Below are 25595 nucleotides of genomic sequence, written 5' to 3'. Positions count from 1 at the left end.
GAATCAGGTTTATTTGCAGAAAAAAGCAAAAAGCCTACTGAAACTCATGAGAACCAAGCTGAAGACGATGAAAACCAGTTATCAAAAACTATAATAACCGGTTATCTAAAAACTAGAAACTATAATATTGATTAAAATAGAACTTATTAAGGATTCTAGGAGGTTGTGACAACCTACACTCAGCGCAGTACGGATTACTTTTGCTGTCTCATCAACGTCGTCACGACCTCCTAGAAGGTCATCACACGTTGTCTTTAACTTTCTGAGGAATTTCATCTCGACATTGTGACAACGTAGAGAGCACAGAGCAGACAACGCTGTGGGCACCAAAGCAGTACGTTGACACAATGTAACTGTGTTTGCAGGGCCATTAGAAATGGGAAGTGGCTTGATGGTTGCCATTAGAGGCCATTAGAAAACGACCAAACGAATATGGAATCAGTCTCAAAACACCTGATTAAACGATCAGAATCCTTTAAATTGTGATATCAACCCATCACAGAATACCATTAGCAACTACTGAAAACCACCAGGAACCAGCAGACACTTGTAATGGGTTCTATGATTTTTTTTCTACAGGGAGGTACATTTAAATATAACTCTCTGGCTGTGGTATGGATGAAAAACGGGTTAAGTGATGATCGCTAAGCAGAAGCAGCCAAAAGGTACCGTGCTATCGAGTGCATATGCATGTGACGTCACTGGGGCTGAGAGGCATCAGCCAGACTCTATTGGATCCAACATATCAGCTCATTTTCTACCCTTTCATGAGGTGATAGAGAAAGAAAAACAATAAAAAACAGATTAAAAATGTCAAATTTCTGTGACTTGTGCCGCAGTAGTCCTGTCAGTTCGGACCAGGTGGCCTTTATTGTCCTTCAGTGATCCTTGGGCGCCCAACACCCTTTTGTTGGTTCGTGGTTTGTACCTTCTTTGACTACTATCTGTAGGTACACACCACCGCTGACTGGGAGCTCCACACAAGCCTTGCTGTTTCAGCTGCTCTGACCCAGTCATCTGGCCAGAGTCACTCAGGTCTTCACTTCTTCTCTGGCACCCAACACATTAACTACAAGAATGGATTGTTCATTTGTTGTCTATTATACCAGACCTAGACCCTGACATGCACCTTTAGAATGAGATAATTGACGTTTATCACTTAATCATTACATACCATATTTTACATACACACACACATATATAATCATTGCTGTTGGAAAAAAAACTTGTATGTCCATTTTTGGCATTTTTCAGTTTTTGACATAATTTGAAAGTATCTGTTACTCTTTATATTGTTTGTAAACTTTATGATGAATGCCCTAAAAGAAATGACCCAAAATGACATGGGAAAACTTCTGGTTCCATTGACTTACATTGAAAGTTAAGTGTGTTTTTTCCTTCTCCTGTAAAGTTACTATTTTGGAGATACAAGGTTTTCTTCCGACAGCAGCGATATATATCACTTTGTCCTTATATACCATTACCAGGTACAGTCCTCCTGGTACAGTCATCATTGCACTGCCTCTTTCATGTCAGGTTATAGATTTTATACCAGATTGTTGTATTTTTCTATTTGTATATATGCCTGATAGGAGCTTTTATATTCATCTTCCTGTTATATTGGTTACACCCTTACTACTGTTACTGTCCTGTGTGACTGCTACTGGCTGCTAAATTTCCTTCAGGATCAATAAAGTATCTATGTCTGTCTGTCCATCTATATCTATATCTAACTTCCTAATTAACTAATCTGTGAGTGATCAATATGTTTTGGTTCATCAGTGTATATTTCATTTCTCTGCTTTTTTAACCAAACCTTCAGTGTCACATTTAGTTGGGTAGAGTAGCCTAAACTCACACTCAAGTAAAAATATTGGTAGGGACTGAAAGTAGCAGAAGTGTTAGTGAAGAAGGTCTCAAAAACATCTCAAGTGCCCAATAGCATTGACAACTCAGTACTTCTGCAGGGCAGCTTCTAAGTGTATCCAGCATCTATCAGAAGAGAAATTTAGTGAGAGTTTTCTCTAAAAAGAAAGAAAATACAATGAACTCTGAAATAAAATGCTTAAGATTCAAAGTTAGAGGTGTGAGCAACGGCAAAACAAACCACTTTGCTGACGCTGAATCAAAAGAACTGAATAAAATTAAACCAAAAATTTGAATGAATTACATGGAACCGAGCAAAAGTAGGTTCCCTTCATTACGTACACTCACCAGCCACTTTATTAGGTACACCTTGCTAGTAAAAGGTTGGACCCCCTTTTGCCTTCAGAACTGTCTTAATTCTTCGTGGCAGACTTTCAACAAGGTGTTGGAAACGTTCCTCAGAGATTCTGGTTGGTTATTTGAGTTCCTGCTGCCTTTCTATCATCTGGACAACCAGTCTGCCCATTCTCCTCTGACCTCTCACATCAACAAGGCGTTTTCATCCACACGACTGACCGCACACTGGACATTTCCTCTTTTTCGGACCGTTCTCTGTAAACCCTAGAGATGGTTGTGTGTGAAAATCGTTCAAAGTCACGTTCAAAGTCACTTAAATCCCCTTTCTTCCCCGTTCTGATGCTCGGTCTGCACTTCAGCAAATTGTCTTGACCACCTCTACATGCCTGAATGCACTGAGTTGCGGCCGTGTGATTGGCTGATTAGCTATTTGTGTTAACAAGCAATTGAACAGGTGTACCTAATAAAGTGGCCAGTGAGTGTATATACAGGAGTACAAGTAAAAGTGTGATTATACTCCGAATACTCAATGCTGGAAAGTACAAATCCATCATAGTTACTGTTCACCTCTGGCTATGGTACAGTAGCTGTTTAACAGGAGTACAGAAACACTCTTGGGTTACAGAGCATTAAAGCTGTGCTTGTTATGGTGTTATGGTGTTTGTGTTTGTAGTGCCAACTGCTCCAGTTCGGATGTTTGCTGGAGAGACGTCTCAGTGCCCCGGCTGTGGGAAAGTGGTCTACTTTGGTGAGTGTTCTGTATTATCACGAGCTTCCATCTCTGTCAATATGAGCTTCAGAGATTTCAGGAATTCTGTTACCTACTTAGTGAAACTCCAGTGAACAGCCTCGTGTGTTTATGATGACAGTCTAAGTAAAGTATTTGTGGCAGTATGATAAAAGAGGCCTTTTGCCCCATGTCTGTTGGGAATTCTTATCCAAAGGCCTAACTTTATATTTCCTCTCAAAAAAAAAAGAAAACTACTGCTCGCTCCGGAATCTCCCCACAACTGTATATTTTTAACTTTCCCAGAGGTATCATACATTTCAAAATATTGTATAAGTAGATATTGGTATTTGTTATAATGCAGAGCTGTGATGTAATGTAGTGTGATCTGCCACTGCCATGTTACAGTGATGTCGTATGTCTTTGGTACAGCTGAAAAGGTGACGTCATTGGGTCGTAACTGGCACAGGCCGTGTCTACGCTGTGAGAGATGCAAGAAAACTCTGGCCTCTGGTGGTCATGCTGAGGTACTACACAGATTCAAAATAAACCATAGTCTGTTTTACATAAAACATTTATATCCATTTACCACTATTGAGTAGCACAGAATGCCACATCAGTTTTGATACTTGAAATTTAATATAAAATATTTCCGTTCTTAACATTTTGTCTGTTTACAGTTCAGTATTTGAAAGCTGCAACAGCAAATGGCCTATAAAATTACGTTATTGGTCATATTTACGTATGGTCATGGTCTCTGAATTTTATTTATATTTGTGTTTGCTGCAGCATGAAGGACGGCCTTATTGTCACGTGCCCTGTTACGGATACCTATTTGGGCCAAAAGGTGTGAACATTGGCAAGGTGGGCTGTTACGTCTACGACAAAGACAACACAGAGAATGAAATTCCAAGTGAATATTAACTGAGCTTAAGGGACCCGTGAATGGAAATGGATTTTATTATTATTTTCAGCCATATCGTACATGTGGAAGATGTATTTGTATGTATTTACACTATTAATACTAAGGTAAGCTATTAAGCTGTGTATTGTTTTACAAAAAAAAGAGAAAGTTTCACAAAGTAGTGAAAATGCCTGCATGCATCACCTTCAATACAAGAATTTGCTCAGCTCACAAACCCCAGCAAATATACCCTGAACACACTGAAATACCTACACAGTTCAATTCTTTTGCCATCGCCGTCACCGTCATAAACAAGTGTCACATTGTAAAATAGGATTGTAAATGTCATTTAATTTCATGTTTAGGCTAATAAAATTTTTAACTGCAAATACTTGAGCTTCTTATGTTGAACGATTTGTTGTATACAAACATGTAGTTAGTATCATTTTAGATGAACCGTAAACCGTTTGTCTCATAATGCATTACTCGTGATCTCAGAGTCCTGGTGATTCTTCCTTGTCCCTTCATTGTCCTATGTAGCATGTGGACACCCGTGTCAGGCCTTAGGCAGCTGACGCTGGCAGCGCAACAGAAAACATAACCACCTGGCACAGGTGCCACCTCAAGGCCCACCAGTTCATCACTAAAAAGCCTGAAGCCCACAAGAAAACAAAACTCAACATTTTTAATTAAAAATGTCGTTTTTGGGAAGTTTTCAGTACCAGTGATTTGTGGGGTTTGACTCTTGAAATATGTGTATCGGTGAACATGGAATATCAGCAGAATATTGAATGCGAGTGGACAATGGAAAGGTCAGGAGTGTCAAGAGGGAAAGAGAAATTGGTGAAGCTGCCTTTGTGCGCTGTTACTGTGGGGCTTGTGTTAATGTTGTTACCTGTCAAACATTTTATATATTTTTTATTGTTAAGTCAATTCGTTTATGATGCAGTGCAATCACAGGCCTGCTACAGACCACTGCCCCCTTCCAGTATAGGTCCACTGGTCCTTGGCCCAGTGGTTGAGAAACCCTGATCTAACAGAAGGTGTCAGAGGAGCTGCACGTCCAAATATGGAGAGGACTTCATGCCATATTGAAAGGCAGTCACTACAGTGAAAACAATGTGAAATGCAATGTACACGTGATCTTATTTTTCCATAGTGACATACAAAGTACGTTAAAATGAAGAACAAAACGTGTGATGTTGCTTTGATGCCACTTGACCTCTTTACTGAAAAACACTCCATGAAGGTTTGTATTTTAAAAATGAAATGCTGGTTTTGTGCCAGAATTAAATACAATCTGCCTTAAAACGTGATGTCAGTCAGTAAGCACATTCACACAGTTGCCTCAAGATTACAGAATTTTCTCTTGTGATTCTGTTTTTTCTTTTTTTTTAATCTTGTTTCATCATCGCTCTGTAAAACAGCTCGACACAAAACCAGTTTTCAACATTTCAGAAAACATTTTTAATACAAAACAATATTTTAAAGAGGTTTTTAACAAGATTTTTTAAGAGGCATGTTTACTTAGTACATAGTACATTTAAAGAATATGTATTTTATTTAAAAAGCTCATTTGTCACAGAGATCTTCTTATGTTACATTTTAACACAGTATTCACAGCTCTATTAAACTGCTTCTTTGGGTCGAGCCTCATCAGAGTGGAAGCATCTCAAGGCATGAGAAGGCGAGACTTGCACAATATTTCATTAATGTATTAATAATTTGTTTATCAGGCAACACATAACGTCTAGGTGTCACCTTTAATGGCTGGGAAATTAAAATATCAAAATAATGCAAAATATAATTTTTATTCTTCTTCTTTCGGCTGCTCCCTTTAAGGGTAGCCACAGCGGATCATCTACCTCCATCTTGCCCTATCCACTGCCTCCTCTACTTTCACACCAACCATCCCCATGTCCACCTTCACTACATCCATACACCTTCTCTGAGGTCTACCTCTTCTCCTTCTACCCGGCAGCTCCATCTCCAACATTCTTTGCCCAATATATCCACTATTCCTCCTCAACACATGTCCAAACCATCTCAACCTGGCGTCTCTGGCTTTATCTCCAAACTGCTCCACCTTCACTGTCCCTCTGATCTGCTCATTTCAAATCTTGTCCAGCCTCGTCACTCCCAACGAAAATCTCAGCATCTTCATCTCCGCCACCTCCAGCTCAGCCTCCTGTCTTTTAGACAGAGCCCCAGTCTCCAAACCAAACATCATAGCAGGACGCACTGCTGTCTTGTAAACCTTCCCTTTCACTCTTGCTGCTATCCTTCTGTCACACATCAGCCCTGACACCCGTCTCCACCCACTCCATCCTGCCTGCACCCTCTTCTTCACCTCTTTTCTACACTGTCCATTGCTCTGGATGGTTGACCCAAGATATTTGAAGCCATCCACCTTTACGACCTCTACTCCTTGCATCTTCACCTTTCCACCTGCCTCCCTCTCATTCACACACATGTATTCCGTCTTGTCTCTACTGACCTTCATTCCTCTCCTCTCCAGTGCAAACCTCCACCTCTCTCTACTCTCACAACAGAGTCATCATTCTTATTACTGATTTTAAATACACAAGGTCACCTGATCAGCCAAAGAGTCAGCAAATGGACAAAATCCTCAGTTTTAACCAGAATGTCTCTGGAGTCACCGTCACTGGTGTTACACCATATTTATATAACAGCAATCACTGTAAAATATGTTTACAATTAAGTTCTCCTTTTTTGTTGTATGATAATAGGAGATGTTAATGGGCATATTAAGATTATTTTTATAATCTGATTATTATGGGATGAAAGAAACTGATTTTTAAAAATGTATCCACTTGAATTCCCACTCCAAATGGAGAATAACTCATATCTTATATCATATACATGTGCAGCTCACATAAACTCACAGAACATTGAGTACATAGCATGTAAAAATCATCTGTCATCAGTAGCATCACTCACTACGGAGTCCATTCTGCCTCTGGAAGACACGCTAAAACAAGAAGCTTAACTCTGAGTGATAAAGAGAAGTTAAGAAATGGTCGAGTAAAAATACAACATAAAATACAAAATACAGCAGTAATGCAGGACCTTTAAATATTCAATCAAATAATAAATTGGCCGATTGTGTGTTCAGAGCAAAAATTTGCTGATTCCATTCTTGACCACTTCCTAACGTAAATACTAGCATGCATGGAATGAAACAGTCTACAAGCCTGTCACTACACCTCTGGGTCATCATCATGATGATCTCCATGGACAATCCACACCTGAGCCACACCATCACCATCAGACTCACTCTGATCTTACTGCAAATCTGTCGTTACACATGTAGATTGACATCTTGTATATCTTCTATCCATATCTCTTATAATCTGGAAGATTTCTATATCAATATTCTATCCCTTATGTACTTGCATCTCATTTATTTCCAAAAATAAATGGAATGCTGTGAAAAATATAAATAACAGCAAAATGCAATGATGTGCAAATTATTTAAACCTTATATTTAATGAAAACAGTGCAAAGACAACATAGCAAATGTTGCCACAGAAATGTTTATGTTTTTTGAAAATATGTGCCCATTTTGAATTTGATGCCAAAAACATGTTCCAAAAAAGTTGGGACGGGGGCAACAAAAGGCTGGTAAAGTTGTGTAATGCTTGTAAAAAAACAAGTCAGTAACAGTGACTGGGTATAAAAAGGGCTGAGAGGCTGAGTCTTTCAGAATTAAAAATGAAATAAACACTTCTGAAAACACTGTGAAAACAGTTCATCACTGCATCCATAAATACGAATTAAAACTCTTAAATGCAAAGAAGAAACCATATATTGTATAAATAAAGAGGATCCAGAAACGCTGCCACCTTCTCTGGGCCTGTGCTCATTTAAAATGGACTGAGGTGAGGTGGAAAATGAATGCTGAATGATAAATACATATTTTGGCAACATATGCTGCCATTCAGACGACGTCTTTTTCAGGGAAGGCCTTGATTATTTCAGGAAGACGATGTAAAACCACATTCTGCATGTATTACTTTTTGTATTTAAGTCCTACAAAGGGTCCACACACACCTACGATTTGCACTTACCTTCGCACCCGTGATTGATTTGATTTTGATTTGATTTCAAACAGTGATGTATTAAGCATGACAGGTCCATATTGCAGGGTAAAAATCCCATATCAATGTTGATCTTATTCTCTTAAAATCCTTTGAAATAAACATTAAATGAAAAAAGTCCCCAAATGATCACTCTGAAATGATATCACTGAGCTTTTGCTTCGTTCCCTCAATGTCCTCTATAGTCTCAGGCAGACACCTGTTTCGGGTCTCAGGCAGCTGATAGGCGACCAAACCAGCAAACAACGCCACAGAACACAGAATCACTTGGGACAGGTGACCCCACACATCGTCCAGCAGGAGGATCAGAGGAGCCACAGACACGCCCAGTCGAGCCAAGAAGGAGTTGTAGCCCATCCCGTTCTGCCTGTAAGGCAAAGGCAATAAGGCAGGGGTGTCAGACTGGGTTCCTTCCAGGCTGCAGCTCAGCGGAGATTATTGTTTTCTCTCATCTGGTCTCTGAATTCAACTCATGAAAGCCTGCTAATGAGCTAATTGGTCAATTCAGTTGTGTAGCCTCTGTCTGCAGCCCCCTAGTGGCCATTCTGCCAGTGGAATAGAAAGTGACTATTTTTAAGATTAAGATTAAGTGACCCTTATTCTCCATCCAAATATATTCCTGATTCTCAAGGTGCTTTAAACCAGGTGTAAATGGGACCAAAGTGTGCGCAATGTGTCAGTGTTGAGCTGCTAGTGAGCAATGAGGGGTGAAAAGAGGAGGGTGAAGAACCCCCTGCTGTGAATTCACACCACTCCACAAAGACAGTCGTGCCGAGATACAATGAACAGCGCGACTGTAGCTCTCTTGGAAGGAAAAAACTGTGTGCAATAAATAAAACAGCAACACAGTAAAAGCACGTTGATTTGCTTGGTAACCTTTGAAGAACTAAAAACAGTTTTCTTCTGGTTAATAATTCACATTTACATCAAAATAAACCCCATCTGTATTACTAAAGAAGTGCAAAACCTCAGGAACCTCCACGAAATAACATGTAATGGCTACTGTGAAACAGGGTTGATCAGTATGAAAGCTGAAGTCTACAGTACTGCGGCCCATCTTAAAAAACATGACCACTAAAGGACCTTTTTTTGTTTTGTCTTTCATTAAAATGATTTGCATTTACTAAATGTTCTTTGCAAGGCACCTTCTCTGTAAGTCTGCATGAATCTGCATGAGATCTTTGTTATTAAACCTTAGCTGTGTGGATGAAATGGGCCCCAAATGTGGCAGCTCCAGTTTCTGATTATTTCTGTAGTCCAGCCAAAAAAACAGTGTTTGTAGTGATTATGTGGCACTTGTTAAAGACTAACTGGCTTACCTGACTAACCATGTCACATGTACGGGTGTTTTTCCAGTTCATAGGTTCAAGGGTTTGTGTAATTGGAAGCAGGCAGACCTTGTAACCATGTCTCAGCAATATTGGACAGATATTTCCTGACAAAATATGCGCTATATAAACAGGGTGGGGCAAAATACTTTGAAAAAGTAGTGATGGCTGAATACTAAATATACTGTCCTAAACATATTCACTAACATATTCAGTTACAAAATGTAAAAAAGTAATTGAATTAATTAAAATAATTAAAATTAACTTCTAAAAACATTTTTTTGTCTTCAGTAGAGCTCAGTAACACTGAGATTAATAACCGATCATCACATTGATTTATCAGTCTACTCAGGCTTTAGCAGAGCTCAGTAACGCTGAGATTAATAACTGATCATCACATTGATTTATCAGTCTACTCAGTCTTTAGCAGAGCTCAGTAACGCTGAGATTAATAACTGATCATCACATTGATTTATCAGTCTACTCAGGCTTTAGCAGAGCTCAGTAACACTGAGATTAATAACTGATCATCACATTGATTTATCAGTCTACTCAGGCTTTAGCAGAGCTCAGTAACACTGAGATTAATAACTGATCATGACATTGATTTATCAGTCTACTCAGACTTTAGCAGAGCTCAGTAACGCTGAGATTAATAACTGATCATCACATTGATTTATCAGTCTACTCAGGCTTTAGCAGAGCTCAGTAACACTGAGATTAATAACTGATCACATTGATTTATCAGTCTACTCAGGCTTTAGCAGAGCTCAGTAACACTGAGATTAATAACTGATCATCACATTGATTTATCAGTCTACTCAGGCTTTAGCAGAGCTCAGTAACACTGAGATTAATAACCGATCATCACATTGATTTATCAGTCTACTCAGGCTTTAGCAGAGCTCAGTAACACTGAGATTAATAACTGATCATCACATTGATTTATCAGTCTACTCAGGCTTTAGCAGAGCTCAGTAACACTGAGGTTAATAACTGATCATTACATTGATTTATCAGTCTACTCAGGCATTAGCAGAGCTCAGTAACACTGAGATTAATAACTGATCATCACATTGATTTATCAGTCTACTCAGGCTTTAGCAGAGCTCAGTAACACTGAGATTAATAACCGATCATCACATTGATTTATCAGTCTACTCAGGCTTTAGCAGAGCTCAGTAACACTGAGATTAATAACTGATCATCACATTGATTTATCAGTCTACTCAGGCTTTAGCAGAGCTCAGTAACACTGAGATTAATAACTGATCATCACATTGATTTATCAGTCTACTCAGGCTTTAGCAGAGCTCAGTAACACTTAGGTTAATTAACTGATCACACCACCATTAATTGAGGTTCTCAATTAAGTTTATCTAATGAGCATAATTGCTACATACTGTGTGCTGATTTTAAAATAGTGAATAAAAATGCATTGATGTTTCTTTTGAAGACATTTCATGGACATCTCTTCTAATTAGTGAGTTTAGCTATATCAGCTACATGCATTGCTTGCAACTGCAAAGAATCAACGACACAGCTATTTACACACACTGGCAGTACAATGGGTCATACAAAGAGCCCAGTAATCTTCAACAAGCATCACAGCTTGCCCCTTTCCAACCTTTTCAGTTCATCCAGTGTGTGCACTGCTAGGGCTCACCCTGTCAGCTGTAAGTGCTGTTATTGTGAAGGAGAAAAGTCTAGGAGCAACATCAGCTCAGCACAAAATGATAACCCATGCTAATTCATGGGTTTCTATGGCAAAGCTGGCACACACAAGCCTTGACATAAGATCACCCTGCCCAATGCCAAGCGTTGGCTGGAGTGGTGTAAAGCACACCTTGTTTTCTGGAGCAGTGGAAACACATTCTCTAGTGATGAATCACACTTCACCATCTGGGTGTGGTGGATGCAAAAAGAAGATTGTCTGCCTGAATGCATAGTGCAGTAAAGTTTGGTGGAGGAGGGATAATGATCTGGGGCTGGTTTGGACCCCAAGTTCCAATGAATGTTTTGTATGCTACAGCCAAGATGTACCATTTTTTTGCCGCCATTTTGGGGAAGACACTTTCCTGTTACAGCATGATTATGCTCACAGGCACAGAATAAGCTCTATAAAGAAATGGTTTGGTTTGGACATTGACATTAACTTCATCCAACACTTTTGTCCAACCTCACTAATGGAGGTAAATCACTGGCTATAATAGCAGCGCAGGGGGGCCAATTCCATATTACTGCCTATGGTTTTGGAATGTTCATCGAGCATATATGGTCCACCTAATATTGACCATGTAGTGTTTCACCGTGAAGCTGGTTTCTTACCTGAGAACAGTTGGGTACAGTTCAGAGCTGTACAATATTGTTGTCATAAAGGAGGCACCCGAGAAGCCTCGACCCAGCACGGCTATGACCGTCCGAACCACTGTCTGATCTGTGAGACATACAGAAAGCACTGGTACCTTCCAAAAGATCTACTAACGATTAAGTAACCATTTATTTCTTTGAATTTCTAAGGAAACGCCCCATCAGGACAAATCCACTTAAGTGAATCATTTATAATAACGCTACTAAAGGCTTTGATTAGAAGAAATTTAACAGCTATTTAATGACTATGTTTGTGCAAAAGTTCATGCTACTGTCCATTTTTTTAAAACTATCAGTCATTGAGTAACAGCTGAGTACCTCACCTTTGGGAATGAATATGTTAATCATGAGACTAAAACCAGCCAGTAGCAGAGCTCCAACCACTGTGGTCCGTCTGCCGATCCGGTCGAGCAGGTAGTACACACCGAGTTTAGAAGGAATCTCGATGGCTCCATACACAAACTGAGTGAGGTACAGGTTCAGACCAAGACTTCCAATACTGAATCCAATTCCATAGGCAACGGTAGCAACACAAAACCTAGCGATGGAAAAAGAAAATGCAACATGTAATTCTAAAGTGACTGAAGGAGTGAGAAAAGATGATTATTTTGCTGATAAGTGAGAGCGCATTAAATTTGACCCATGACAGTTCACAACTGGATTGGATTAATATTGAAAAGAAATTTTAAATTTCACAAAGATTTCTTTATAAAAATCCTAAATTGTAGGGAGAGTTTCACCACACACCAGGTGAGGCCAGTCATTAGGGCCAGTCGTCTCATCTTAGGAGTCCTCACCAGATCCAGATATGAGTACTTCCTGTTTTCTCCATCTGTGCCCACGATACTGGAGAGCACCTACAGTGAAAGAGAAAGATGACATGTTCAGGTTTACTGTTCAAACCGGCTAAAATATGAGAAGTTAAATAAGAAATCCTGTTGGTTGCAGTGATTCCTCAATGAATTTCCAGGTGATTAAAGCTTGCTCATGGCCACTCTCTCCTACCTCAGGTTTGATGTGGGAGATGAATTCCTCTCTGCGGTTCATGATAGCGCATTTCCGAAGATAATAATGAGCTTCTTCTACCTTCCCATTAGCTATTAGCCACCGTGCAGACTCTGGAATCCACCTACAAGAGAATTTTTTATTATTGAATACTTGGTTATGCTCTATATAAACATTGATTTATAATTACACATACAAATGCCAGTTTGGAGAAGAGAGCCTTGTAATCAAGGTTTGAAGAATTGCAATTAGAATTGAAAGACTTCCTTGTTCAGGCAACACCTTCAACAGATGGTTGTGGTATTAGAAGAAATTGTAGGACTGTAGACAACTCTGACAACTTGGTAGAAGAATTTTAGGCATGATCTTCCCTCTAAATGTTCCTAATGATATGGTTCCAGAATGAGGAGAGTTTTGGGTACTGTAGGAAGGGTCTCTGAGCACTTCTGGCTTGGAACACCAACAAGCCTGGAAACAAACCAGGACACTTAACAGAATCCAAGGCAGAGAGAAACTTACATCTTCATGCTCTTGGTCTGTCCACTGCCCTTGACACTGTGAACCCCCAGATGCTAATTTTCAAACATGGGCATCACCTGACTTGGCTCTGATCCCATCTTCATGATTGATTCTACCAAGTATCCTGGAGCATCACCAATAGAGTTCCTCAGGGGTCAGTTATTGGTACACTTTTGTTCGTCAGTTGACAAAATCACTACTATGCTGTTGACCCTTAGTTGTACTTCCTGTTTCCACCAACCACCTCCAACATGTTATAGCAAATATCGGACTCTCCTTCTGATATCTCTTTGTGAGTGGAGACCCACCACTTGATATTAAATCTGCACAGTTTGTCTTGTCCCTTAGGAGGTGTTGCCAGCACTGAAGGTCCTTAAAGCAAACCTCATCTGGAGGAATGGAACTGAGAGCTGAAGGGGTACCTCTATGCTGAAATGCAAATATGGTTGATAGGTGAACATGGTTGAGGAGGCCCAGACAGACAATAACTTTTTAACAGGAAATAAAAGGTATAAAACACAATATTTAGGAGAGAAGTAGAGACTATACATGAAAAAGATAGGTGGAGAAACGAGGAGTTGCAGTGAGTCAAGCAAAACAATCACCACTTGAAATGTAATCTGGACAAGACAGGACTTATATACCCGCAAATCACTCCTCTATACTTGACCACTTTATGACTACTCCTTAACTGTCCCTCCATGATCCAACAAGAAATTCATTTTTTTCTGATCGCATAACACTTACCACCAGGTTCTGCGGATTCCCACTTCAATTCAATTCAATTCAAGTTTATTTATATAGCGCTTTTTACAACAAGGTTGTCACAAAGCAGCTTTACAGAAAAACAGGTCCACGCCTCTTATGAGCATCACCACAGTGAAGCCAACTTTGTGGTGACTACAGTGGTAAGGAAAAACTCCCTTTAAGAGGAAGAAACCTTAGAAGGGACCAAGGCTCAGTCCGAGGAACCCAACCCCCGTGGGTCGACCCGCACAGAAGAAACAGAACAGAAACAAGAACAACAGTACAAAGAGAGTGCAAGAAGATGGCTGGAACGCTGGAACCACGAATGGGGCACCTCCAGACAGGCCAACGGGGCATCTCGACACATGTGAGAGAGATAGAGAGAGAGAACGGAGTGGGAGGGAAGAAAGATAGGTTAGAAGGGTTGTGTTAATCTCTGTTGAGCGGGACAGGGCCGATTCCAGAGTGCTGCAAACACGAATCGGCACCTCCAGACAGGCCAACCGAACATCTCGACGCATGCGAGAGAGACAGAGAGAGAGAACAGAGTGGGAGGGAAGAAAAAGAGGTTAGAATGGTTTTATACTATGCTGAAGAGCGGGGCACGCCTGTGAAAAAGCACAGGGACTCTGGATGGACACCTCCAGACAGCAGCTCAGGACATGAGGGGAAAAAGAGAAAGATAATGATTAGAACAGGGTTTGTGTTTGGTGTGTGAGCTGTAAGAGAAATCGTTAAAGGGAGACCAACAGTACAGACTAAGTTTGTGTGCACTGGACAATAGTAGAATAGCTGCAGGCTACAGCTAGAGAGAACCGCTATGATAAATTTATCTAAAAGCTTGTTCAAAAAGAAATGTTTTGAGTCTGGATTTAAAGACTGAGAGTGTGTCTGAGTCCCGTATATTAATAGGGAGATTATTCCAAAGTTGCGGAGCTTTATAAGAGAAAGCTTTACCTAATGCGTTGTTTTTTCTAATACGCGGGACTGATAATAAGCCGGCCTCTTGCGAGCGGAGTGTACGTGGCGGGTTATAAGGGATAAGGAGTTCCGCCAGATATTGCGGGGCCAGCCCTTTAAGAGATTTATACGTCAAAAGGAGTATTTTATAGTCTATACGGAATTTAACAGGTAACCAATGTAGGGATGAGAGGATTGGTGTAATATGATCAAATTTTCTAGCTCTGGTGAGCACCCTAGCAGCTGCATTTTGAACCAGCTGGAGCTTATTCAAAGATTTACATGAACTTCCAGCCAACAAAGCATTGCAGTAGTCCAGTCTAGAGGTTATGAATGCATGCACCAGCTTCTCAGCATCTGCATGAGAGAGTATGTTGCGGAGTTTAGCTATATTACGTAGATGGAAGAATGCGGTTTTAACTATGCTGCATATATGCACATCGAATGAAAGAACTGAGTCAAAAATGACTCCTAAGTTTCGCACCGTTTTACCTGGTATGATTAGGTGACCATCTATTTCTACTACAATATTATCGATTTTATCAAGTTTGGGACCTAGTAGGAGGACCTCAGTTTTATCTGAATTTAGTAGGAGAAAATTAAGTGTCATCCACTTTCTTATTTCTCTAATACAGTCAGTTATTTGGTTTAGACAGAGGTCCTCATTGGGTTTAGCTGATATGTAAAGTTGGGTGTCGTCTGCATAACAGTGAAAGTTAATACCGTGCCTACGGATTATTTTACCCAGCGGTAGCATGTAGAGTGTAAAGAGTATTGGGCCCAGAATTGACCCTTGTGGGACACCATATTTAACTCTAGACTGATAAGAGCATTTATTCTTTAAATGAACACACTGGTAGCGATCACTAAGATAGGATTTGAACCAGGTGAGGGCGGATCCTTTAATTCCTATAAGATTTTCTAATCTGTTGAGCAAAATAGCGTGATCTATAGTGTCAAAGGCAGCACTGAGATCAAGGAGCACAAGAATGGCAGTGCTGCCCCTATCGAGTGCAGAAAGTAGGTCATTTGTTACTCTTAGCAAGGCGGTTTCTGTGCTGTGATTTTGTCTGAATCCTGATTGGAAAACTTCATGAATGCTATTGTTTTGTAAATAAGAGCACAGCTGCTTAAACACTATTTTTTCAAGAATTTTGGCTATGAAGGGGAGATTGGAAATCGGTCTATAATTAGCCAGCTCACAGGGATCCAGATTTGGCTTTTTTATGATGGGCTTAATGACTGCCAATTTGAGAGAATTAGGTACATAGCCCAAGCTGAGAGATGAATTGACTATATCTAGTAATGAGTTCCCAACCTTAGGCAGTGCCTGTTTAAATAGCTGTGTAGGTACAGGATCTAATAAGCATGACGTCGATTTTAATGAGCTAATTATATTAAGCAAATCCTTTTCTATAACTGGGATAAAATTCTCTAGGTGTGGCTCAGAGCTGGTGCAGCATTCATCTATGTCTATAGGTATGTTATGTGAGTGACACTGAATTTCTAGTCTAATATTATTAATTTTATCATCTAAGAACTTCATGAAATCGTTACTATTAATGGTGTCAGGGATAACGGAGCTAGTTTGTTTTTGATTTTTAGTAAGTTTAGCCACAGTACTGAACAGAAATCTTGGGTTGTCTCTGTTTTTTTCAATGAGAGCTGAGATGTACTGTGATTTAGTTTTAATTAGCGCTTTTTTATAGTTCGTCATACTATGCTGCCACTCAAGTCGGAAGGATTCTAGTTTAGTGAGTCGCCATTTACGTTCAAAGTTACGAGCTGTTTGTTTTAATGTGCGCATGTGGTCATTATACCACGGGGCTAGCTTTTTATCCCTGATCGGTTTTATTTTCATCGGCGCAACACTATCTAGGTTAAAGCGGAGCACAGATTGAAAATGTTCAGTTATGCGTTCGAGATCTATTTCATTAGACGGAGAGGAGCTGTTTAAGTCTGGGAGGTTATTTATAAACGAATTGGCTGTTGAGGTTGTTATTTTACGCTTGTTACTGTAGCGGGGAGGCTGAAGGATTTCTTGACTAAGAACAACTTCAAACATGATTAAATAATGGTCGGATATTGAGTCATTTTGTGAAAAACTGACTATATTCTCTGCTTCAATACCCATTGTCAGAACTAAGTCTAATGTATGGCTACATCGGTGAGTGGGGCCTATAATATTTTGATTGAGGCCTAGAGCATCTATAATTGATTTAAAAGCAATTTTTAGTGGGTCCTGATCCTTTTCAAAATGAATATTGAAGTCGCCTGCAATAACGATCCTATCAGAGGAAAGAGTTACTGCTGCTAAAAAATCAGCAAATTCACTAATAAACTCTGAACCACTTCACAACATTACAAGAATATGAAACTACCTGACTGCAGAGACTGCCTAACATCTTGCTCAAGGTCTAGCCATCTTCAGACTTGGCTATTGCAAGCCCCTCCATGCAGGCCTTCCCTAATTTCTCCTCTTCAGAATATTCAGAATATTGAAGCTTGTCTGGTCCATAACCTTCCATAGTTCTGCCAGGTGACTGAGACCACTTCACTGGCTTACTGTAGAAGCAATAATCAGATACAATGCGGTGGTTCTCACATTCCAGGCTATAAAGGACTCACTGCCTCTACCCAGATGTCTTCAACTTCTGGGATCTTGACATGTCCTTCCCTGAAATCTAGACATGACGGTAAGGTTTTTCTTTTTGTCTCCTTGTCCCTCAGACTCCATAATACACAGTCACTTAGTTCCTTCTACCAGGGTCTGAAGATTCAATTTGCTAGGCAATTCCTAGGTTAACACATTCTGCACTTTTTCACTTTCATTTGATTTCTGAATCATGGTGTTGTTTTACTTCACAAGTTCTTTGCTCTTTGTTTTATTGTTTACCTACTTAAAAAAAGCAAACTGCTCATAATGCTTTCAAGATTTACATCAAGCTCTAGAGCTCTTGTTCATGGAACTGCTTTCTTGTTTGGTATGTTCCTCTCAATAACAGCATCTGATATGACAATGTAAATGTAGTCATTGTAGTAGATAAACATCCCTCTGTTTGTCCATTCAAGCCCCAAAGGAAGGTGAGCAATGATAATGGGATACAGCTTGCATAGGATCAAGGAGCTGCTGGACCCCAGAGACAAGAGAGTGAAATTGGCTGGATGGGGGAAGCAAACTAACTGAAGAAGCCAAACCCGGTCCCAAACAAGGGGGCTAGCCGTATGTACCAGACACCTAGCCATCCCATAAAGCAATGAAAAGGCACAGTTTTATAGCTGGACTCATGTGAAGATTAGAAACAGCTCATATATGACAAGTGACAGGTGTGACTAAATACATTACACAACAATACATTTCTTCACAACAGTGGCCACAGGGGTGTCAAATCAATGGGACAGCATCAGTAGGGAGCTACAGGTTCTCAGAGGTAGAGTCAGATTCTTCATAGAACAAGGTCTTGATTGTCAGGACCCCTCAGGAGGAGGAGGTACAACAGAAATTCCTTAAGACTGACCCCATCTTTCCCTTAAAATTCCCATATTGATTCAATTCCCATCCTTGAATCAATGAGTTGGTGCCAATTAGCAGTTCAATGTTAGCAATACAATAAAAGGAAGTTAGCAAACCTTCTGTTCTGTTTCTTTACTACAGTAAAAATTCAGAACACAGTGTTTGGCCTAGTATTACACTCACCACCAGGAGATGATGGAAATGCTGATTGGTAAAGTCACAGCGACAGTCAGCCATCTCCACTCTCTAATCCAGTAGGCAATCGGACAGAAGCACATTGTTGCAAAACTCCATGACATGCTGTCAATCACACCCACCAGCTTCCTGTGCTCAATGTCTACCCACTCCACATCTGGTAGGAGACATTTTTACATTTTTATACATTCATAAACTAAATTTGAATTATATTAATAGAAAAACTGTTTGGGGTGTTTCAAATGAGGTCCGTACTGAGTATAGTGGAGATGATGACGATGCCAGTGATGCTCAACCCAGTGAAGAATCTCAACACTGCAAACATGGTGAAGGAGGAAGAGAAGACGCTGACCAATGCAAAGCCCATCGCTGAGATGTACGACACCAGGAGCATCTTCTTACGACCAAATCTGAACCACAAACAGATGTGAGATCAGTCAAGTAGCATTCCGTTTACGATAGCACTATTCGGATGGGGTACATTTTACACGTGGAGGTGGAGTAATGTAATTATAAAAAGTGTTCAAATACACCATATCAGGCGTTTTATGGACTGCATTCTCCAGGAAAGATTTTGGTGGATTCTTCCTAACGTTAAATGAACCATAGAAACAACACCAGCTTATACAGGAAGATTCACTTGAAAGAGGCCCTGAATATTCTGTAATAACTCTCGCTAGGACGAAGCAATCTGAACGAAACAATGTACGATGTTCTCCTCAGCTGGAGCTTCAAACAAGGTGGGATGCCTCTGAGTCGGAGCAATGAGATGGGCGCCATTGTTCAGGCATGGAATGTTGTTCAGGCAAGGAACATTCAGGAACAAGGAGCGCCACGTGAACATGTGTCTGGCAGAAAACGTAGATCACTTCCAGCATCGCATGTAATGCAATTGATTACACATACGTCAAGGTATATAACGAAATTTTGGTTCAGATTGCATCATCCTAACAGGAGTTAAAACAGAATATTCGGGGCCTTTTTCGGGTGAATCTCCTTGTAGTAATCCTGTGCAAATTATCAATAAATAAATGTCAATAATAATGATAAAATAAATGTTATCATGTCAATAAATGTCCAAGAATATCCTGTGGAGAACACGTCATTTACTTGTGTTCTCTGTGGCCTGAGTTAACCTGATATGTAGTCCTATCTTAAGAACCCATTTACTTGCTTCATGCATTTTAAGTATCAGGACAGAGATTATCTGCATAATTCTTGTGTAAATGCACACAAGAAGCATTTTAAGACAAATTTAAATCTCTCAAACCATCCCTATGATACATAACTGTAACTGCATCAATTTTTCCAAAACCATTCCATAATCAAAACCCCTTGATTACTAAAGCAAAGCTGCCCCCTGCTTTTCTGCATATAGGTGAGGCACCGCCCACTGGACTACTAAGCTTATAAAAATAAAGCGCAAGTTCAGTTACACTTGGCCTCATCATTATTTATGATGTATCACTACAATATTTTGTAGCGTCGCACTACTGGCTCATGCTGTTGAAGAGGCTCTGGAGGCATGACAATGTAGAGGGCCATGTGAAGAGGCTCATGGAAGGTGCTTGCCCCTTTAAAAAGGGTCTATTTATTGTTGTTTATGTTTTTGGTGCCCTAGTTTAGGTTTCATATATGTGTTGTTTGGGCTACTGTGTCAGGGTGTGGGGTCAGTTAGTCAGATGCAATGGCTGCCAGAGAAAGGAAGCTTATGGCTAATGATGACCTCCCCCGTGAGTTCCACATTATGCATGTGCCTTTCTGCCAGTGTTTCAATAAAAGAGCAATACTTGCAGCAGAATCATGACCCAAAGGTCATGCGGTGTCCTTTCACATCAACGTCACAACCTTAATGTTGTGGTCCATTATCACAGTGACTAATACAGGAGGCTGCTTATTCTATACAAGCTGTTTTGTTGTAAACAAGCCAGTATGAGGAAATTGTGATGCTTGTGGTTAAAATTTAATCAGGTTACCATCAAATACAAACCACATGAAACGACAGAAAAACGTTTCTTGCAGAGATGTTGACTGTAGGCTGTAATAACAATGCTAATGACACACTGCATTCCATGAAGACAGCTAGGTAGGTACTTTACCCCACCTCCCTTTGTAAAATTCTGTCCAAATAATAGTTAAGATGACATTTTACATGGATATTGAGAGGCTTTAGAATTTATCGTTATTATGTTTCATTCTAAAGCCACACTACATAAGATTTGGGGATTTGGAGACCTCTCTGGTGGTAGTGCGCAATTGCATGTAATGTGCAGAAGAACACTTGGTTATGTCGTTTGTCTTTGGGCTGAAACAATAAGATATATCTGAGGTTTGTGAGACCATTGAGAAATCATTCAAGGAGAGCTCAGTCAAAACTTGGTAACAGACATTTCTTCTGAGATAAATGATCTGCTATTGTCATCATATCTTCATCATGTACATTGTGTACTTTGATTTTGCATTTGAGACCTGATCATCGAGCCAGACCTTCTTTTTGAGTCTGTGCGATTGACGTTAATATGTAAACACGCATGACTTGACACCCACCAAAAGGCAACCTGAAGGTCCGTTTAATGTTTAATGCTGTTCCTGCTCCTTGATCATTTGATTCAGCATGTTACAAGCTTGATAATCAGTCAAAGAATTACATCTGATTTGGCAGAGCTGGGAAAACAAGTATAGGTTCACCAATAATATGTTATTGTAAATGCGCAATTTTATTAAGAATAAATCTTATTGTACATACGTAGCGCTTAGGCTCCCAAACATAGTCGCTCCAAACATCACCCCAAGGAAGAAGATGGTCACCACAGCTTTATTCATCCCGGCCTTCTCACATACCAGATCCCACTGAGAGAGAGTTAGATAAAGTGTGAGACAGAGAGATAATTAAGCCAGTTTTGTACAATTTTCCAAATCCAAATCAGTTAAAAGTGAGGACTTCATGGAATGGCAGGGTTACCTGAGTGGCCAGAGAGCTGGTGAATGTGCTGTTATCATATATCCATCCATTCTGGCACGGGACCACAGGAGGTTCTGTAGGACTGGACATGTTCTTCAGCAGGTCAAATTGAGGTTCTGAGAACATGAGGCAGGAGTCAAAGGTTCCATCTTCACGTTGTGGAATACTGACAGTCAATCTCTGCTCATAAGTCAGATTCCCAAAAACACCATCAGCATCCAGAGCGTTGAAGTCACAGTGGTGAGATGGAATGACGTTAATAAAGATATTCAGGATGAAGTGGCAAGCAAGGCCAAAGCGGCCTATGAAATTGTTTAACAGCAAAGTCTTCTGGAAGGTTCCAAAACCATTGATCTCTGAGAGAATATCCTCAAACTTCATCTTTGCTTGCTTCTGTAAAATGTCTTGCCAGACCACCTCACCTGGACTGTGACGAATTAGAGTCCCGCTGCTTTCCTCTCATTGCTTGTATCTAATCTATTGCACGTTCCTTCATTGTTAACACTACAAATCTTGGGAATATTTAACAGGGTGATGGTGAAATCTTATGGTCCATCTTGGTCACAGATTAACTTACTACTGCACAAACAGCCGGTTTGGTAGTTGTTTGGTTCCGTGTGATTCCATGTCAAGTCAGAATGTTTTTGAGGAAAATGTGCTTTTAAATGTACACAAAATGTGCACTTAATGCATTTTGTTTGGTAAGTTTGGATAAGATTATTTTTTAGTGTCTAATACTTTCATACCTATGGCCCCAATTTAAGACTGAGATGTTCCTCCACACAAAATACAAAAATGAAGGATCTACAGACATTTCAGAATCTTTGATGCTTACTTGTAAAGTCTCTACAACTCAGTTCACTTAATTTTCAAGGGCAAAGAGACAAAAATGGTCTAAAACCTTTTGGAATTTGATGGAGACCATGTTGGTGTTATGAAATGTGAAACTATCAAAACTGAATAAATACCTTATAGTTCTAGAGTCTCCTGAAAAGAAAATAAATAAGTATATAATAAAAAGTCATCAAATTATATCCTGGCCAAAATATTCAGCAGCACATAGAAGGATTTTGTGACACAGAATTCACAGAATTTTGTGATATCAGCTAGAGATACAACCACGTTACCTTAGACCACATTATCTCAGAGCTGGCATGGAACACCCCATATAACAAGATATTTTAGGCCTTTGGCCTCAGGCTGAACTATCATTTTATCACTTGAGTGAGTTGGAAAACATGACTATGCAAACCTTGTTTTCCTGGACCGCCACTGGCTGCCTGGCATTCCAATTCATGCAAGTGTCTACAGTACAAGATATACCCTAAAATTATGTGCAGGGTAGCGAATTGATATATCAGTCCACTTGCCTGCAGTGTCTGTTGGATTCAGATTTGTTTACCAGCCGTTGTATATCTGACCAGGCATGTTTCACCACTGGACACATCAGTCACTCAGTCAGTTAGTGGCTCAGTAAGCATCGGTAACACTCAGAGACTGGCCTGCTGGTTGGTCCAACCAACTAATCACTATGAATTCTTATTTCAAAGAATATGCACTGTATTTAAGAAGTAAGCCAGATCACGTTCAAAAATCAATTTTCATACCAAATTTTGCTAATAAATAAAAATAATGTCCAGAGTCTGGGAGTCACTCTACTTGATCGCTTGAGTTTCCCTAGGGCCCTTACCTGTGTCCCAAGAAGGCCACCTCCTGCTGCATTACTACAGTTTTTTGAAGGGTTAAGGGAGAATTTGGCCTGTCTGATATGCTCCCTCAAGCCATGCAGAGCTCCCTTTGCCTTAAAGCACCCCCTGGAGCACCTTCATTAGTCTTCTGAAAGTAGCCAGGGTGTTAGAAAGGCCAAGCGCTGTCCTCAGAACTGCTTCAGTGCCAAAGGCACCTGCCAGTAAATGCTATGCAGGTCAAGTGAGGTGAACCAGGAAGAGTGAGACAGCCAACCCAATGCATCATTGTTGTGGGGCACTGGGAAAACATCTTTCTTGGTGATTCTTTGGACATTCAGTCAGCAATAATCAATGGAGAACCTTGTGCTCCTATCTTTTTCTCTTGCCAACACTACTGCTGAGGCCCAAGGACCATTGGATGGACAAATTACCCTGCGTCTACCAAGTCCTGCACCTTATCCTCCACCCACCAACGCAACAGGAAAAGTCAGCTTATGGGATCAGCATACCTGATGACTTGTGCTGCACCAAGTCATCGTGATGCACTCACTGTCTTGTGCAGCGAAAAGGTGACAACACAGCCCTGCTGACAGGCTGAAGGTTGTATGGACGGTTTTGGGAGGCGAGAGGGAGGTAAAGAGGGGTTTTATTTTGTGTGGTGTGGTAAATGTTCTAAAGAAATAACATCCGTCCATTTTCCATCAGGGTTGCTGGAGCCTATCCCAGCGGTCATCGGGCAGAAGGCAGGATACACCCTGGACAGGTCGCCAGTCCATCACAGGGCAGACAGACAGTCACTCACACCCAGGGGTAATTTAGCATGCCCAATTGGCCTGACTGCATGTCTTTGGACTGTGGGAAGAAACCCACGCAGACACGGGGAGAACATGCAAACTCCACACAGAGAGGACCCCAGTCACCCGGCCGGGGAATCGAACCCAGGCCCTCTTCGCTGTAAGGCGACAGCGCTACCCACCGCGCCCTAAAGAAATAACAACATTTTGAAATTGAAAAGTTTGAAATGGAAGTACATAAAGTGCTGTTCTAATCTTGACACTGCATTTCTCTCTCTCAGCCCTCTAACAGTGACACTGAGGCCATATGGAAAAGAAATATGTGTAAAGAGTTTATAAATTACATTTGTAAAACATATATATCTCTGTTTAATGTACTTCAGTGTTTGAAATCCATTTTTCAATGTAACAATGTATCTAAAATACATTTCTCATGTAAAGAAATATGTTTCTATGTATTTCTTTTCCATATGGGAGGAGCTGGACCAAGAGAACAGAACGACATTAACCCCAAAAAAAAAACAACAAGCAACTGAATGTAAATGACTGAAGTAAATAAAGCAGATTATTTTTCCAGTAAATAAGTATAATAAATCAAATTCCAATAAAAAGTATCATCTCAAAGTACTTAGTAAAATACAAAAAGATCTGAAGTGGCAGATTTGTGTATCTGAAGTGGTAACAAATGGTTTGTACACTAATAAAAAGATAATGCTTCAAGGGTTCTTCAGTAAGGAAAATGGTTGTATGCAGAACCTGAACACTCAAAGAACATTTAGATGATTAAAGTGTTCTTTGTAACATGAAAGGGTTCCTCAGACAGATGGAAAATGTGCATGAATGTCCTATAGATGGTTCTATTTAGAACCTTTTTAAAAGGGGTTCTAAATAGCGCCCAAAATGGTCCTTCTATTGTCACAAGATTGACACCGTAACAGGAGAAGAACCCTTGTGGGTGCTTTTTCAAAAACAGCACATCCTGCATCAGTCTGAAGATGATACAAAAGAATGTTTAAACATGCAAAGGGTTCATGGTTCTATATAGAACCATTGTCTTGGTTAGAGAACCTATGAAGCACCATATTTTTAAGAGTGTAGGATAATAATATGATATTACATTTCAGTATATATTTGGATGGAGTTTTCCTTTGCTTTTGGTATCAGTTATTATAATGTTGTTATAATACGAGACATATATATACAACCCCAATTCCAATGAAGTTGGGACGTTGTGTAAAACATAAATAAAAACATAATACGAAGATTTGTGAATCCTCTTCAACCCATATTCAATTGAATACACTACAAAGACAAGATATTTAATGTTCAAACGGATAAACTTTATTGTTTTTTGCAAATATTCACTCATTTTGAATTTGATGCCTGCAACACGTTCAAAAGAAGTTGGGACAGGGGAAACAAAAGACTGGGAAAGTTGAGGAATGCTCAAAAAACACCTGTTTGGAACATTCCACAGGTGAACAGGTTAATTAGAAACAGGTGAGTGTCATGATTGGGTACAAAGGGAGCATCCCTGA

The 25595-nt window shown here is 40.0% G+C and overlaps 2 protein-coding genes across 2 annotated transcripts in view; one reads left to right on the top strand and one right to left on the bottom strand.

Annotated features, from left to right (window-relative positions):
- crip3 (cysteine-rich protein 3) overlaps nucleotides 1-4245 on the top strand; it is a 39150-nt gene extending 34905 nt beyond the window's left edge. Inside the window, exons 5-7 of the mRNA XM_017702550.2 lie at nucleotides 2897-2971; nucleotides 3383-3477; nucleotides 3740-4245. Of these exons, the coding sequence (XP_017558039.1) occupies nucleotides 2897-2971; nucleotides 3383-3477; nucleotides 3740-3874 (305 nt within the window). The 3' untranslated portion in view covers nucleotides 3875-4245. The remainder of the gene's footprint in view (nucleotides 1-2896; nucleotides 2972-3382; nucleotides 3478-3739) is intronic.
- A 3634-nt stretch (nucleotides 4246-7879) lies between these two features.
- On the bottom strand, nucleotides 7880-22055 carry LOC108430215 (solute carrier family 22 member 7-like). The gene is made up of 9 exons (XM_017702551.1): nucleotides 21576-22055; nucleotides 21360-21463; nucleotides 18869-19023; nucleotides 18602-18770; nucleotides 12679-12802; nucleotides 12421-12530; nucleotides 11997-12211; nucleotides 11632-11740; nucleotides 7880-8342 (listed from the first exon to the last, which is right to left on the bottom strand). The coding sequence occupies exons 1-9, from the start codon at nucleotides 21954-21956 to the stop codon at nucleotides 8105-8107; spliced, it is 1605 nt and encodes a 534-aa protein (XP_017558040.1). The 5' UTR covers nucleotides 21957-22055; the 3' UTR covers nucleotides 7880-8104.
- Nucleotides 22056-25595: the final 3540 nt, after the last annotated feature.

The sequence above is a fragment of the Pygocentrus nattereri genome, chromosome 10 (genome assembly GCF_015220715.1).
Source record: "Pygocentrus nattereri isolate fPygNat1 chromosome 10, fPygNat1.pri, whole genome shotgun sequence".
NCBI classification, from domain to species: Eukaryota; Metazoa; Chordata; class Actinopteri; order Characiformes; family Serrasalmidae; genus Pygocentrus; species Pygocentrus nattereri.
Note: the sequence above shows the minus strand (reverse complement) of the source record. Positions and strands in the feature narration are given on the sequence as shown.

Excerpts from the sequence above, each read along its gene's own strand:
- LOC108430215 (XM_017702551.1), bottom strand. The coding sequence starts at position 21,956 with ATGAAGTTTGAGGATATTCTCTCAGAGATCAATGGTTTTGGAACCTTC. Across the intron at positions 18,771-18,868 it reads CATCATCTCCACTATACTCA|ATGTGGAGTGGGTAGACATT; the intron begins GTACGGACCTCA and ends GTCTCCTACCAG. Across the intron at positions 12,803-18,601 it reads ATTTCCATCATCTCCTGGTG|GTGGATTCCAGAGTCTGCAC; the intron begins GTGAGTGTAATA and ends ATTCTCTTGTAG.